Below are 16,483 nucleotides of genomic sequence, written 5' to 3' on the forward strand. Positions count from 1 at the left end.
CCGCTGTCGGACTACAGAACCCCTCCCATTGTTCGCTGTACCCTGCGATCACTTGCATCCCGTTGCCGGACTACAGGAATCCTTCTGCTGTCTGCTGAACCTTACCTTTGCCTGCATTCCGCTACTGGACTACAATACACCTCCACCATCAACGGTCTGCTGCTTCTTACATCTACCATCCAGTCAGGCACTTGTGCCCCTCTGTGCTCCCGAGCCCCTGTCATCACTACCAGGGTCTCTCGAGTCAGGTCTACGAGAAGCCACTCCCTGCACTCCGGGCTCTGCCTTAAGGTACGTGACAGGCTCATCATCAGGTTGAGAGGGTGAGACACTTGAAGAGACCTAATCCTACTTGGAGGTACCCATCATCACAGCCTGTTGCTCCCCTGGAGCGCTGTCAGACACATGTCTCACACTTATCCCTTCTGCACCTGTGTTAGTGAACTGCTACAGGTCATTACAAGTCACACTATCACTTTGATACTCAACATTATTTAGCTGTGGGGCTGTGGACAACACATCTGCGATGCCAGTGCCCTGAACTGTTTCTTCAGACTGGAGGGCAGCAACCTTTGCAGGGACCAAGACGCGCTCAACCACCGGCGGCTCTGCGATCCCCCTGTCTGGCATAGCAGTTGTGTCCACACCCTTGTTACTTAAGCTAGCCTTACCCAGCATGGCTAGCAATTGTTTGGCACAGCTGTCCCAGTCCATTGTGGTTACCTCATGGGAGTTCCACAGCGTTGCATCACCTGCTGTAGAAGGCCATACAGAAACCTGGGATTCAATAGCTTCAACTGCACATTCGTCACTTCTATATACATAATTTTGTGACACCACACTTTTACCAATGTTGCATTGGGGTGATGCTTCGTCACCTAAAGCTTGGTGCAACACACCATTTTGAACACCTTTTTCTGGTGGCACTACAGACACATCCAGCTTTGTACACTCAGCTTTTGCAGGCTGAATTAACCCCTTGCCCACTGGGCTACACGTAGGGTTGTGGGGCTGCGCCCACACTCTCTCACTGTGTGACTCAGTCATAACATTACCAATAACATCACATTGGCCAACACTATTGTCGGCATGACCATCAATATTCTCATTACATGGAGACATAGCTACTGCTTTTGTAGGTTGTCTATGATCCACCACAATCTCTGAGTGACTCCTCACAGCATCCGTTCTCTGTAAAGGAGCACTCTTACCTACTTGGGCAGCTCCATAGCTGACCTGGAAAACTCTCGGCTCCATCACTGTTGGCTTCTTGGAAGTTTCCCTGGGCAACCCTGCAGCAGCTGTCACTAGGGAACATGGTATCAGCACTGTTTGGGTAACCCCTAGCTAATTTTTCCCAGCCATCTGCTGGATCATAGCAGGCACATGCAGAGTCCCCATGTCCTTTTCAGTATTTAGCCCTGTGGCTAGTTGGACTTTACGCTGTGCCTCCCCATTGCTCTGAGTAGCACACTGCAGCAAGTCTATGTCCACTTGTACTGCGGATCTCCCCACTGGACATACTCTCACATCACTGGGTTCAGCATCATAAACTGAAACAGTCTTACCAGTTCCCACAGCTGGTGTCATATCCTTCACTTGAGTGCCTTGTCTCACAGGTGTGGTGTCTCCACAGGCTGACTCCCCCATGTGGCCATGGAGAAAAACTGCAGCCTTTCTGGATCCACTGACGCCCCCTGTAGGTAACACAAGATCCCGGTTGCTAGGGGTAACTGCAGACTTGCACTCCAAATCTGGTTGGCTATACCTCATGCATGATTCAGGCTGATGTGCTCTCCTTTCTGGGCTGACCCCTTTCCCTAAGGGGCCATGACACAAAACCTTGCATTTCTCTGGATTTCCAAAACCTAGGTCTTCCGGTGACACTTATCCCATCCTGGAGCATTGCTGGTGGCCCGTGATATGATGGAACTCTCCTCTAAGAAGGATTTCCTCTTTAAACTTGCAGTAGTCATCCTGGTCCCCATCCATCAAATGGTAAACCGACCGGAACTCTATCCGCAATAAGGTTTGCAGCAGTTTTGGCCACCGGTCCCTAGGCCATTTTCTCTTTACAGCAACTTTTTCAAATCTTACAAGGAAGTCTCCCACCTCCTCTGTAGGCAGCATGGGTTGCATATAGTCAGAGGCCAAGATCTGAGCCCCTTGCACTGCACCCCACTCTTTGCGATTCCGCTTGAACCATTCATTCACTGTCTCACATGTCACTGGCCCCTTTTTACCTGCCCTACAAGGTGGAGACATCTTCTCAGGCCATGCTGAGCTCACTTCTTGGCATCTCCTCCATCACTGTCTCTCTCTCGTTGCCATGGGATACCACTTCTGAGGACACAGCTGATCACAATCATTAGTAGATGAGTTCCAGAATTCATGAACCTCCCGTCCAGCTTGGTTATTCCATGAACATTCCTGGGACAAGGGGCAATGGGCAACAGCATGTCCCCACCCACTGCAACGCATGCAGTGCAGAGGCCTCCTTGCCTCATGCTGTGGCACCTTTGGGCTCAGGCTGCCAGGAACAACATCCTCTTTCACTTCTCCTTTAACTGGGGGTGACCTGATCAATTTACCCAGGGTCAAAGCGGTGTCACACTCAGACGAATTCTCTGGTGTGGCTGGGGCATGTGGTGAAATACCCTCTAGCCACAATAGCCGCTCCCTGGCTTTAGCAAGGATTGCTTCCTTTTTTTGCTTTGACCGTTCCATCCTTGCGGTCTTGCACACAGCAGCTTGTAACAGTTCTCAGCAGAGGGAAAAAAAAAAAATGGATGTTTGATTCTTCCTTCACAGGTACACAACCTGCATGCAACACAGTCCATCAAATACCTATGCGCAATGCTGTTCACCTGGCTGCCACACACATCTAGCAGTAGTTCCTGATGCCACTAACCATGGAGCAAGGACCCGGATTCCACCATCTACATGCCCACATTCGAGCACCACTTGTGACATTGGGGTGTTTAGCTCAAGTGGTTAGATGCATTTTCAGTCCACATCAGGCAGGCATTTATAGTCAAGGGCCTGGTAGTCCACGTTTATTAAAGGAAAAACAAAACAATAGTCCATCCAGGAATCCCACGCAGGGGTTTAACTTCATTCAGCACACAAATGAAAACATACCAAGCCACCTGGCTCTCAATTGTCAGCAGTTCCTCTGCTTGCTCCCAACAGATTTATCGATTCTTTCCAGCCCCCTGGACTCACTGGCTTCCTTAGTCTTCCTGACTCTCAAGGCTGTCAGCCTTTCCCAGTCCCTTATATGGACTACACAGGGCAGACCACTCTTCAAACACAGGCTTGTCTTCAAGCAGCAGCAGCAGCAGCAGCAGCAGCAGCAGCAAGCTGCTCACACTCCACCATCCTCCACATTCTACTCCCAACAGTCCCTCGTTATATGGGCTGTGTGCAGCTGGGCACACACCCTGCTCGCTATCGTCAAGACCCGGACACAGGGTTGGAGATCCCGTCCCACCCATGACTCTCAGGGATCTCCAAACGACAGAATCCCATTTGGAGCTAGCAAAACCTGGAGAAAACTGACAGAGCAGTTTTCTCCATTTAAACGCTACACTCTGTAGTCTTGCAGTCCGCTGATATGCAAACTCTGTGTCTGTGTCTCTTTTTCCTCCAATTTCATAAGGACAGAGCCTCGCTCTGTCACAATATATATATATATATATATATATATATATATATATATATATATATATCTTATCTGACAAAAGTAAGTACATCCCTCAGTGACATTTGTGTAAATCTTTTCATGTGACAACACTTGTCTACAATGTAAAGTAGTGAGTGTACAGTTTGTATATCGGTGTAAATTTGCTGTCCCCTCAAAATAACTCAACACACAGCCATTAATGTCTAAACCGCTGGCAACCAAAGTCACTACACCCCTAAGTGAAAATCTCCAAACTGGGCCCAAAGTGTCAATATTTTGTGTGGCCACCATTATTTTTCAGAACTGCCTTAACCCTCTTGGGCATGGAGGTCACCAGAGCTTCACAGGTTGTCACTGGAGTCCTCTTCCCCTCCTCCATGACAACATCACAGAGCTGGTGGGTGTTGGAGACCTTGCGCTCCTCCAACTTCTGTCTGAAGATGTCCCACAGATGATCAATAGTGTTTAGGTCTGGAGACATGCTTGGCCAGTCCATCACCTTTACCCTCAGCTTCTTTAGCAAGGCAGTGGTGGTCTTGGGGGTGTGTTTGGGATTAATGCTATCAATCTGTGCAATGAGGAGAGAGACAGCAGCTGGAGGCATGCCTATGTGTAAATCCAGGAAGGGAGAGGGGGGATGAGTTATAAGAGGGCCAATGAGAGTTGCAGAGCTGGAGCCGAGCCTCTGTGTGTCTGCGTAAATCCAGAAAGTGAAGAGGCAGCAGCTTCAGCTGCCCGCAGTTAAAATGGCTGCAGCCAGACTCAGTAGAGGGAGATTTCTGCAGCATATTTGGAAAGTAAAGAATCGCAGAATATATCAAATAATATGCAAAGTGGTTGGTGAAAACTTAACCCCTAACCCTAACCCCTATCCTTAACCTTAACCCAGAAAACCTAACCCCTAACCCTAACCCTCTAACCCTAACCCAAAAAACCCAACCCCTAACCCTAACCCTACCCCTTAACCCTAACCCTACCCCAACCATAACCCAGAAAACTTAACCCCTAACCCTAACCCCTATCCTTAACCTTAACCCACAAAACCTAACCCTCTAACCCTAACCCTAACCCAAAAAACCTAACCCCTAACCCTAACCCTTAACCCTACCCATACCCCTTAACCATACCCATACCCCTTAACCCTACCCATACCCTTTAACCCTACCCCCAACCTTAGCCCAGAAAACCTAACCCCTAACCCTAACCCTTACCCATACCCCTTAGGCCTAACCCTACTCTTAACCTTTACCCAGAAAACCTGACCTCTAACCCTAACTCTTAACCCTACCCCTACCCCTTAACCCTAACCATAACCCAGAAAACTTAAACCCTAATCCTAACCCCTATCCTTAACCTTAACCCAGAAAACCTAACCCTCTAACCCTAACCCTTACCCAAAAAACCTAACCCCTAACCCTTAACCATACCCATACCCCCTAACCCTACCCTTAACCATTACCCAGAAAACCTAACCCCTTACCATAACCCAGAAAACCAATCCCTAACCCTAACCCTTAACTCTACCCCTACTCCTTAACCCTACCCCTAACCATAAACCAGAAAACCTAACCCCTAACCCTCTAACCCTAACCAAGTAAACCTAACCCCTAACACTTAACCCTTAACCCTAACCATAACCCAGAAAACCTAACCCTAACCCTTAACCTTACCCCTTAACCCTAACCCTACCCCTAACCATAACCAAGAAAACGTAACCCCTAACCCTAACACCTATCCTTAACCTTAACCCAGAAAACCTAACCCCTAACCCTCTAACCCTAACCCAAAAAACCTAACCCCTAACCCTAACCCTACCACTAACCATAACCCAGAAAACTTAACCCCTAACAGTAACCCCTATCCTTACCCTTAACCCAGAAAACCTAACCCTCTAACCCTAACCCAAAAAAACTAAACCGCTAACCCTAACCCTTAACCCTACCCATACCCCTTAATCCTACCCATACCCCTTAATCCTACCCCTAACCTTAACCCAGAAAACCTAACCCCTAACCCTAAGTCTTAACCCTACCCCTTAACCTTAACACTACCCCTTACCATAACCCAGAAAACCTAACCCCTAACCCTCTAACGATAACCCTTAACCCTACCATAAACCAGAAAACCTAACCCTCCAACCCTAACCCAGAAAACCTAACCCCTACCCTACCCCTTAACCCTACCCTTAACCTTAGCCCAGAAAACCTAACCCTTAACTCTAACCCTTAACCCTACCACTACCCCTTAACCCTACCCCTAACCTTAACCCAGAAAACCTAACCCCTAACCCTAACTCTTAACCCTACCCCTTACCATAACCCAGAAAACATAACCCCTAACCCTCTAACGATAACCCTTAACTCTACCCCTACCCCTTAACCCTACCCCTAACCATAAACCAGAAAACCTAACCCCTAACCCTAACCATAACCAAGAAAACGTAACCCCTAACCCTAACACCTATCCTTAACCTTAACCCAGAAAACCTAACCCCTAACCCTCTAACCCTAACCCAAAAAACCTAACCCCTAACCCTAACCCTACCACTAACCATAACCCAGAAAACTTAACCCCTAACAGTAACCCCTATCCTTACCCTTAACCCAGAAAACCTAACCCTCTAACCCTAACCCAAAAAAACGAAACCGCTAACCCTAACCCTTAACCCTACCCATACCCCTTAATCCTACCCATACCCCTTAATCCTACCCCTAACCTTAACCCAGAAAACCTAACCCCTAACCCTAAGTCTTAACCCTACCCCTTAACCTTAACACTACCCCTTACCATAACCCAGAAAACCTAACCCCTAACCCTCTAACGATAACCCTTAACCCTACCATAAACCAGAAAACCTAACCCTCCAACCCTAACCCAGAAAACCTAACCCCTACCCTACCCCTTAACCCTACCCTTAACCTTAGCCCAGAAAACCTAACCCTTAACTCTAACCCTTAACCCTACCACTACCCCTTAACCCTACCCCTAACCTTAACCCAGAAAACCTAACCCCTAACCCTAACTCTTAACCCTACCCCTTACCATAACCCAGAAAACATAACCCCTAACCCTAACCCTCTAACGATAACCCTTAACTCTACCCCTACCCCTTAACCCTACCCCTAACCATAAACCAGAAAACCTAACCCCTAACCCTAACCATAACCAAGAAAACGTAACCCCTAACCCTAACACCTATCCTTAACCTTAACCCAGAAAACCTAACCCCTAACCCTCTAACCCTAACCCAAAAAACCTAACCCCTAACCCTAACCCTACCACTAACCATAACCCAGAAAACTTAACCCCTAACAGTAACCCCTATCCTTACCCTTAACCCAGAAAACCTAACCCTCTAACCCTAACCCAAAAAAACTAAACTGCTAACCCTAACCCTTAACCCTACCCATACCCCTTAATCCTACCCATACCCCTTAATCCTACCCCTAACCTTAACCCAGAAAACCTAACCCCTAACCCTAAGTCTTAACCCTACCCCTTAACCTTAACACTACCCCTTACCATAACCCAGAAAACCTAACCCCTAACCCTCTAACGATAACCCTTAACCCTACCATAAACCAGAAAACCTAACCCTCCAACCCTAACCCAGAAAACCTAACCCCTACCCTACCCCTTAACCCTACCCTTAACCTTAGCCCAGAAAACCTAACCCTTAACTCTAACCCTTAACCCTACCACTACCCCTTAACCCTACCCCTAACCTTAACCCAGAAAACCTAACCCCTAACCCTAACTCTTAACCCTACCCCTTACCATAACCCAGAAAACATAACCCCTAACCCTCTAACGATAACCCTTAACTCTACCCCTACCCCTTAACCCTTAACCCTACCATAAACCAGAAAACCTAACCCTCCAACCCTAACCCAGAAAACCTAACCCCTACCCTACCCCTTAACCCTACCCTTAACCTTAGCCCAGAAAACCTAACCCTTAACTCTAACCCTTAACCCTACCACTACCCCTTAACCCTACCCCTAACCTTAACCCAGAAAACCTAACCCCTAACCCTAACTCTTAACCCTACCCCTTACCATAACCCAGAAAACATAACCCCTAACCCTAACCCTCTAACGATAACCCTTAACTCTACCCCTACCCCTTAACCCTACCCCTAACCATAAACCAGAAAACCTAACCCCTAACCCTAACCCAGAAAACCTAACCCCTACCCTACCCCTTAACCCTACCCTTAACCTTAGCCCAGAAAACCTTACCCTAACCCTTAACCCTACCCTACCACTACCCCTTAAGCCTACCCCTAACCATAACCCAGAAAACCTAACCCCTAACCCTTAACGCTACTCCTCACCATAATTCTACCCCTAATCCCTAACCTTTAACCCTACCCCTTAACCCTACCCCTAACTCTTAACCATAAACCTACCCCTAACCCTTAACCCTACCCCTAACCCTTAACCATAACCCTACCCCTTAACCCTACCCCTACCCCATAAAACCTAACCCTAACCCTAACTTTTACCCTAACCCTAACTCTAAATTCTAACCCTAACCCCAACTAACCTTTGACATATGAACTTTAACCCTAATCTCCACTTTGTGACTCCCCCACCCTAAAACCCTTACCTTTCCCATATCCCGCTCAGTTTGTCGGAAAAAGGGTACAAAAAAATAATTTTTGGCTTACTCACTCGCCCCGTAGAAACTCGTAGGAGGTGTGGGCTTGTTAGAATTAAACTGCTACACTGTATTATTCAAGTCCAAGTTTAGTAGAGTGGTAGATTGTTTGCAATGTCAATGCGTTTCAGGGACGTAACTCTGCCCCCTTTATCAGAGCTTAAGGAAATAAAGCAATGAATGACACATCCGGATGTTTGAGCCAGCCGCTCCGCTGACGGACGCTCTGCAAACTCACAACTCTCCAACAACATCCAATTATATACTGATCATTCCATTCACATACATTGTTTCAGCTCCTTGGGCCCTGATGAAGGGGGGCAGAGTTACGGCCCCTGAAACGTGCTGGATTTGCAAAATAAAAAAATAAACTTCTACTTGGAAGTTGGATATCATGGGGTGACACTTCATTTCTGGATTCACTCATCTATCACAACCCAGGGTGATTGTGGAATCCCTTTTGGGGTGCAGCCCAATATTCAAATATCTCTATATTTACACCTTTCCCATGACATCGGATGACAACAATAAAATAAAAGAATCGTTGTCAGAAGTTCTAATCCCCCCCCCCCCACTCTACTAACAATGTGTCTGTGTCCCCATTGTAGAGCTTCACCATCACTTCCTGTCGTGACAGGAAATGAGAAGAAATTTCTCTAATAAGGCCACAGACAACAATAAAAAAAGACAGAGGCTCAAGCCCTTTCCCCGCTGAATCCAATCTGGGAATATGGGGGTGAGTGCTGAATGGGGGGGGTGAGATAAAGAAAAGTAGAGCCGCCCATACCTATATCTATATAGGACATCAAAGCTTCTGTGTTCTGGTCTCTGGGGAGATAGAAAAGATTTGCCCCCATTACAGGCGGTCACAGGCTGAAGATCAGATTGAAGTGAAAAGGACTTCTCCTGGTTTACCTCCCGCCTTGGTCTTCAGGCTCCTCCTTCAGTGCCAAGCGCACCAAACACCTAAGAGTACAAAAACACACCAAATAAAAATGATTACTGCTGACCAACGCCCATCACTAGAATGTCATGGAGCTCACAATGTATTATATGGGCAGTTTTCAAATGCATTTAACTGCACCCTAAATGAACAAGTGTGAGTGGGGTGCCATTCAGAGAGCGCTTTGCCTCTTCTGTGATTAGATGAGATGGAGAGCATGACGTCATCACGCTGCGCTCTACCTAATCCAATCAGAGAGCGCTTTGCATTTTCTCTGCTTAGATGGCGTGGAGAGTGTGACGTCATCACGCTGCGGCTCTACCTAATCCACTCAGAGAGCGTTTTGCATTTTCTCTCTTTAGATGACGTGGAGAGCGCGATGACATCACGCTGCCTCTCTACCTCATCCAATCAGAGAGTACTTTGTGTTTTCTCTGCTTAGATGGTGTGGAGAGTGTGACGTCATCACGCTGCCTTTCTACCTAATCCAATCAGAGAGTACTTTGTGTTTTCTCTGTTTAGATGACGTGCAGAGTGTGACGTCATCACGCTGCCCCTCTACCTCATCCAATCAGAGAGCGCTTTACTTTTTATGTGTTTAGATGACGTGGAGAGATTTAAGTCATCACGCTACCCCTCTACCTCATCCAATCAGAGAGCGCTTTGCATTTTCTGTGTTTAGATGATGTGGAGAGCGTGACGTCATCACACTGCCTCTCTACCTCATCAAATCAGAGAGCGCTTTGCATTTTCTGTGTTTAGATGATGTGGAGAGCATTACATCATCACGCTGCCCCTCTACCTCATCCAATCAGAGAGTACTTTTAATTTTCTCTGTTTAGATGACATGGAGAGCGTGACGTCATCACGCTCTCGCCCTCCGCCCAGAGCTGTCCTGCCTCTTGCTGTCGGCTCTGCGTGAATGACAGCGGCGGGTGGTCATGGCTGGCGGCAGGATGGCTCTTAAATAGCGGGACCGCGGCGGTGCGGACTGGGCATTGACTCGCTCCGGGTGCAGACTGCGGTCCGTCATTTAGTGATGCCTGTTCTAGAGGGATCCTACAGTTGTGGCATATATATGTCCTTCCATTGATCAATTTGCACCAATGTAACAATGTAAAAATATACATGGCTAAAATCCTGCCCCATCTAGCACCGCAGCGGAGAGACCACAACATCACAGCAGAGAGACCACAGAACTGCAGCGGAGAGACCACAGCACCGCAGCAGAGAGACTCGTAGTTCTCAACAGGACACAAGTGCAGAGACATCCAATTCCTCTAACTCCATAACTGAACGCCCGTACCTGGGTATGGACCCGGGGCCAGCAGGATCCTGTGCATCGCACATGTGATGCCCCGACTGCAGCTCCCGTGCTTTGCAATTCAAAAAATAATAAATAAATGCATTTGTTTTTCCAACATTGGTGCCCGGATGTCATGATTTATCTATTTTAGGGCGGAGCTCGGGATAGGAAGGATTACCTGAGTGAGAGGAACACTTGTTGTATGTCTGGGGACTGCTGCGTCACACACTCCAGAGCTTTCACAGCTGCCTTCTGCTGATTATTCTGAAAATATAGAACAGAATTGGTAATCTTTCTGACCGATAATATTCCAATCGTAGAGACTCGGGAGTTTCTCTTCCTTTTTCTCCCTCTGCTGCACTGCAGGGTGATTGGTCCTAGCACATGCACCCTTTCCATCTTCTGTCTGGGCACCCCTGTTTGCCCCTCCTCCCTCCCCCACAGCGTTTCTGGCTACCCTCCTCTCCTCTCCCGCCAGCAGCGGCTGCAGGAACACATGAGGGATGTTTCAGGGTAGAGAGCGGGGGGGAAAGGGCCGGTAAATATCTAATTTGCTGGCCCCCTTCCTTTCTTGAATGAACACAGTTAGCGATCACTACCAATCACTCCTGTGTCCATTCATCACCGAAGCATGGTAAACTGTGCTTACTATGCTTCAGTTTGTAAATATTGACAAAAGAAAGCCTGGTTTGCCTCCAAAAAAATATGAATGTTTTATTATTACTAATTAAAATCATTTTGCCATGCTTTACACCAGAAACATCAAAAGACAACCAGGTTTGCCTAAAAAAAAAGTAAAAAAAACAAAAAAAAATATGTATGCATGTATTACTATCAGTATTATTATTAAGAAAAATTCATCACAAAATAAAAAAACAATATTTATTTTTATTTATAAATAATGTTTGTCATACTTTGCAGTAGAAACATAATTTAAGTATTTAAGTATCCTTTGAAATTAGAAAAAATATACAATAAAATTGCTTACTTTTTATCTACGATTATGTATATATATATATATATATATATATATATATATATATATATATATATATATATATGTGTATATATATATATATATATATATATTTTTTTTTTATATACAATAAAACATTGTAGCGATATTGCCTTCCAAAATTTCTTTGATTTTTAATACAATCCACAGACAAGAAAATTAACAAAGGGAAAAATAAACACTATATTTTTTTTAACTAACCGATATATATATTGCTACAATGTTTGGCCAAAAAAGAAAAAAGATTTATGTGTTATTATGTTATCGTAAGTAATGACAATGTTTTTGCCGAATAAACAGACCGACAGTGAAAATGTAAGAAACTGTTCTGGTCCATAGAGCTTTGGGGGGGGGGGGGGGGGGGTTAAAGTGGTTGTATACCCTTTTTTGTAACTTTTACCTACAGGAAAGCCTATAATAAGGCTTACCTGTAGGTAAAAAAAATATCTCCTAAACCTGTACGGTTTAGGAGATATTCCCCTCGGTATGCGCCGCTGACTGCAGCAGCGCATGCGCACGAGGGGATTCTCGGCCTGAAAATCCGGCAGTGGGCGGCGGCCGAAAAAAAATCTCCTGCGCGCATGCGCGGGAGTGACGATATCGCGGCTCCGGCCACTCACAGCGCCGGAGCCGCGATACCCGGAAGAAACCATGGATCGTGCCAGATGTCGGGGCCTCGTTCTAAGGTAAGTATTTCATAATGAGCTAGTATGCGGTGCATACTAGCTCATTATGCCTTTTGCTTTGCAGGTGTTAAAAAAAATAAATAAAAAAATTGCGGGTTTACTACCGCTTTAAAGAAAAATATTATATATTGCAGCTTACCGGCCCCCTCAGATGTAATGGCTGCATTTGTTTTCCTATTTCAAGCCAAGTACATTTTCTGCAAGTATAGAAAAATTCCTGTTGATCCCGAAAAAAATCCAGTGTCCTCGCCACTTCTTGTGCTCTGAACTGAATGTTCCAAAGATGTTATCAGCTTTCCCAGCTATCTTTTGTTAATATAAATACACCCCAAGAGACATGTGCACTGCCAAAAAATTCTTCTGTTTTAGTTTCTTTAATTTTTTTTTTTGGGTCATTTGTAATGAATGCAATTCATAAATTTGTAAGATTGTAAATTCGTCATTTCAAAAATTTGCAATTTCCAAAATTCTAAAATCCGAAAGCAAGAAAGAAAATCTGAAAATTCTAAATAATTCTAACTAATAATAATTAACTACTAAATTATAGGTATTAAAAAGAAAATCTGAAAGTTTGAAATAATAACTAACTAACTAATAATAATTAACTATTAGATTACAGGTAGTGGAATTTCCTTTCAAATTTGGCTGTTTGTGAACATAACGAATACGAATTTATCCGAAGTTACGAATTATCCAAAATAAGGAATGCCACATCTAAACAAATGGAACAGAACAAATAAATAATAATAATAAAAAGTTTTTACTATTATTATTGTTATTTAGTATTATTAATTTGCTACATTCCATTGTTTAGATGTGGCATTCGTTATATTGGATAGTTTGTAAATTCCAATACCTGTAATTTAATAGTTAGTTATTATTGGTTATTATTTCAGATTTTTGGGTTTTCGAATTTCGAATCTCCAAATATTAAAATTTATGAATATTCTGAAAAAAATTGTGAAACGGGGTTTTTCGTTAATTCGGAATATTTGCGAATTAACTAATTTGTCGAAATTCGCTAGAGAATGAATTTGGATTAAAACCAATTGCACATGTCTATCATATAAATCACATGAGAACTGATATGAATTTATCCGAAGTTACGAATTATCCAAAATAACGAATGCCGCATCTAAATAAAGGGAACGGAATGAATAAATAATAATAATAATAAAACGTTTTTATTATTATTATCATTATTAATGCGTTACATTTGTTTAGATATGGCATCCGTTATTTCGGATAATTCGTAACTTCGGATAAATTCGCATTCGTTAAGTTCGCTAACAAACAAATTTGAAAGGAAATTCCAATGCCTGTAATTTAATAGTTATTATTTCATATTTTTGAATTTTGGGGTTTTTGAATTTCAAATCTCCGAATTTTTGAATATTCAAATTACGAATATTCAGAAAAAATTTGTGAAACAGGGTTTTTCGTTAATTCAGATATTTGCGTTATTTCGGATAATTCGTAACTTTGGATAAATTCGCATTCGTTACGTTCGCTAAGAGCCAAATTTGAACAGAAATTCCAATACCTGTCATTTAATAGTTAGTTATTATTTCAGATTTTCGAATTTTCTGAATATTTCCGAATTTCCAAATTTTCAATATTGCGATTTTACGAATTGACGAATATTTACAAATTTACGGAAAAAGTCGTTAAATTGGTTAAATCCGTTAATTCGGATGTTTCCGGAAAAAAAAATGATTTGTCGAAATTCATTAAAAAACAAATTCGGAACGAAACAAGTTGCACACAACTAACCCCCTATGTGATGGAAACGAGGGAAGAAGGCGTTTGTAGTCCACACCCAGAGCGTTCAGTGATCTTACCTCCAATGCGATCTGTGCTGCCAGGCTGAGCAGGTCGGTAGCGGAATAATGACGGCCCACAATTACGATCCTATCATCTGTCTGAGCGGCCATCTTCCCCATAGCGGAGACGCCATCCAGAGCTGCAAGGAATTATTAAAAGTTACAATGATGACCAATGAGTGTGGTCCCATCCCCCGCCTTCCACTGACCACCCAAATGCCACACTTTGGCTTTTTCCTAAAGGGGTGCAAGGTCTCTAACACCCACCAGCTCCGTGATGTTATCATGGAGGAGGAAAAGAGGACTCCAGTGGTGACCTGTGAAGCTCTGGTGAGCTCCATGCCCAAGAGGGTTAAGGCAGTGCTGGAAAATAATGGTGGCCACACGAAATATTGACACTTTGGGGTCCAATTTGGAGATTTTCTCTTAGGGGTGTACTGACTTTTGTTGCCAGCGGTTTAGACAGTAATGGCTGTGTGTTGAGTTATTTTGAGGGGACAGCAAATTTACACTGTTATACAAGCTGTACACTCACTACTTTACATTGTAGACAAGTGTCATTTCTTCAGTGTTGTCACATGAAAAGAGAGGAGAAAAGATTTACACAAATGTCACTGAGGGGTGTACTTACTTTTGACACATACTGTATATATATATATATGTATATATATATATAAATATATATATATATGAAGGATACAATCTCCAATTGCAATTTCTTTACTTTCAAATAAGGTTTCCATTCAGGTTATATACAGTGTAGCTTCTACAATGTACTTTGATTTGAATGAAAAACTTATTTGGAAGTAAATAAATTGCAATTGGAGATTGTATCCTTCCTGGTTTTGATACATTATATACAGTGGATGATTGGGAGCCCATCACTGACTGATACGATCTCCTTTCATTAACTTGGATACAAGAGGAGTGATATATTCCTGACATACATAGACAAGGCCCATTTATCCATTTACAGATCAAAAAAGAAATGAATGTCTCCCTGTGATGTTAATTGTATCAAAATTCCTTATCTTGACATTTGTGGACTGACCTGTCTATAGTTGGCTATCCAATCAAACTTTTACAAGGGGTATACACACACATATACACTTTATTGTCAAAAGTATTAGGACGCCTGCCTTTACAAACACATGACCTTTAATGACATCCCAGTCTTAGTCTGGAGGGTTCATTATTGAGTTGGCCCTTTGCAGCTATAACAGCTTCACCTCTTCTAGGAAGGCCGTCCACAAGGTTTAGGAGGGTGTCTATGGGAACATGTGACCATTCTTCCAGAGGAGCATTTGTGAGGTCAGGCACTGATGTTGGTTGAGAAGGCCTAGCTCAATGCATCTGCTCTAATTCATCCCAAAGGTGTTCTATTCGGTTGAGGTCAGTCAAGTTCCTCCACCCTAAACTCGCTCATCCATGTCTTTGTGGACCTTGCTTTGTACACTGGTCCAAATAATTTGATGGAGGGGGGATTATGGTGTGTGTGTGTGGGGGGGGGGATTATGGTGTGGGGGAGGGAGGGGGTATTATGGTGTGCGGGGGGTGGAGGGGGGAATTATGGTGTGGGGGGGGAGATTATGGTGTGGTGTGGGGTTGTTTTTCAGGAGTTGGGCTTGGCTCATTAGGGGTTGGGTTGGCCCCCTTAGTTCCAGTGAAGGGAACTCTTACGGTGTCAGCATACCAAGACATTTCTGACAATTTCATGCTCCCAACTTTGTAGGAACAGTTTGGGGACGGCCCCTTCCTGTTCCAACATGACTGCCCACCAGTGCACAAAGCAAGGTCCATAAAGACATGGATGAGCGAGTTTGGGGTGGAGGATCTTGACTGGCCTGCACAGAGTCCTGACCTCAACTCCAATAGCCTATGGGATGAATTAGAGCGGAGACTAAGAGCCAGGCCTTCTCGTCCAACATCAGTGCCTGACCTCACAAATGCTCTTCTGGAAGAATGGTCACATGTTCCCATAGACACACTCCTAAACCTTGTGGACGGCCTCCCCAGAAGAGGTGAAGCTGTTATATCTGCAAAGGGTGGAGCCAACTCAATATTGAGCCCTACGGACTAAGACTGGGATGCCATTAAAGTTCATGTGTGTGTGTAAAGGCAGGTGTCCCAATACTTTCTTTTGGTAATATATATATATATATATATATATATATATATATATATATTATATACACAAATATAAGATTCCACTTCCAATATACTAGAATGGCGTGTTGAACTCCAGCCTGTCTGTCTGCTGCCTGCCTTGATCCCATTTGTTTTTGGCTGTTGCCCCTGGCAACTGAACTCCCTGACCATAGTTGCACCTATCAGGTAAATCTTCAGGCTGTTCCTCTTCCAAT

At 44.1% G+C, this 16,483-nt stretch overlaps 1 protein-coding gene across 1 annotated transcript in view; it reads right to left on the minus strand.

The window, feature by feature from the left end:
* Window positions 1-16,483, minus strand: part of LOC143967043 (testis-expressed protein 11-like) — a 35,581-nt gene that overhangs the window by 8,434 nt on the left and 10,664 nt on the right. Inside the window, exons 5-8 of the mRNA XM_077474352.1 lie at window positions 14,139-14,260; window positions 10,775-10,860; window positions 9,263-9,313; window positions 9,135-9,175 (exon numbers count right to left, since the gene is read on the minus strand). Coding sequence (XP_077330478.1) covers window positions 9,135-9,175; window positions 9,263-9,313; window positions 10,775-10,860; window positions 14,139-14,260 — 300 coding nt within the window. The remainder of the gene's footprint in view (window positions 1-9,134; window positions 9,176-9,262; window positions 9,314-10,774; window positions 10,861-14,138; window positions 14,261-16,483) is intronic.

Source organism: Lithobates pipiens, unplaced genomic scaffold (genome assembly GCF_037356315.1).
Source record: "Lithobates pipiens isolate NorthernLeopardFrog02 unplaced genomic scaffold, aLitPip1_a1.2 Scaffold_1, whole genome shotgun sequence".
In the NCBI taxonomy this organism is placed as follows: Eukaryota; Metazoa; Chordata; class Amphibia; order Anura; family Ranidae; genus Lithobates; species Lithobates pipiens.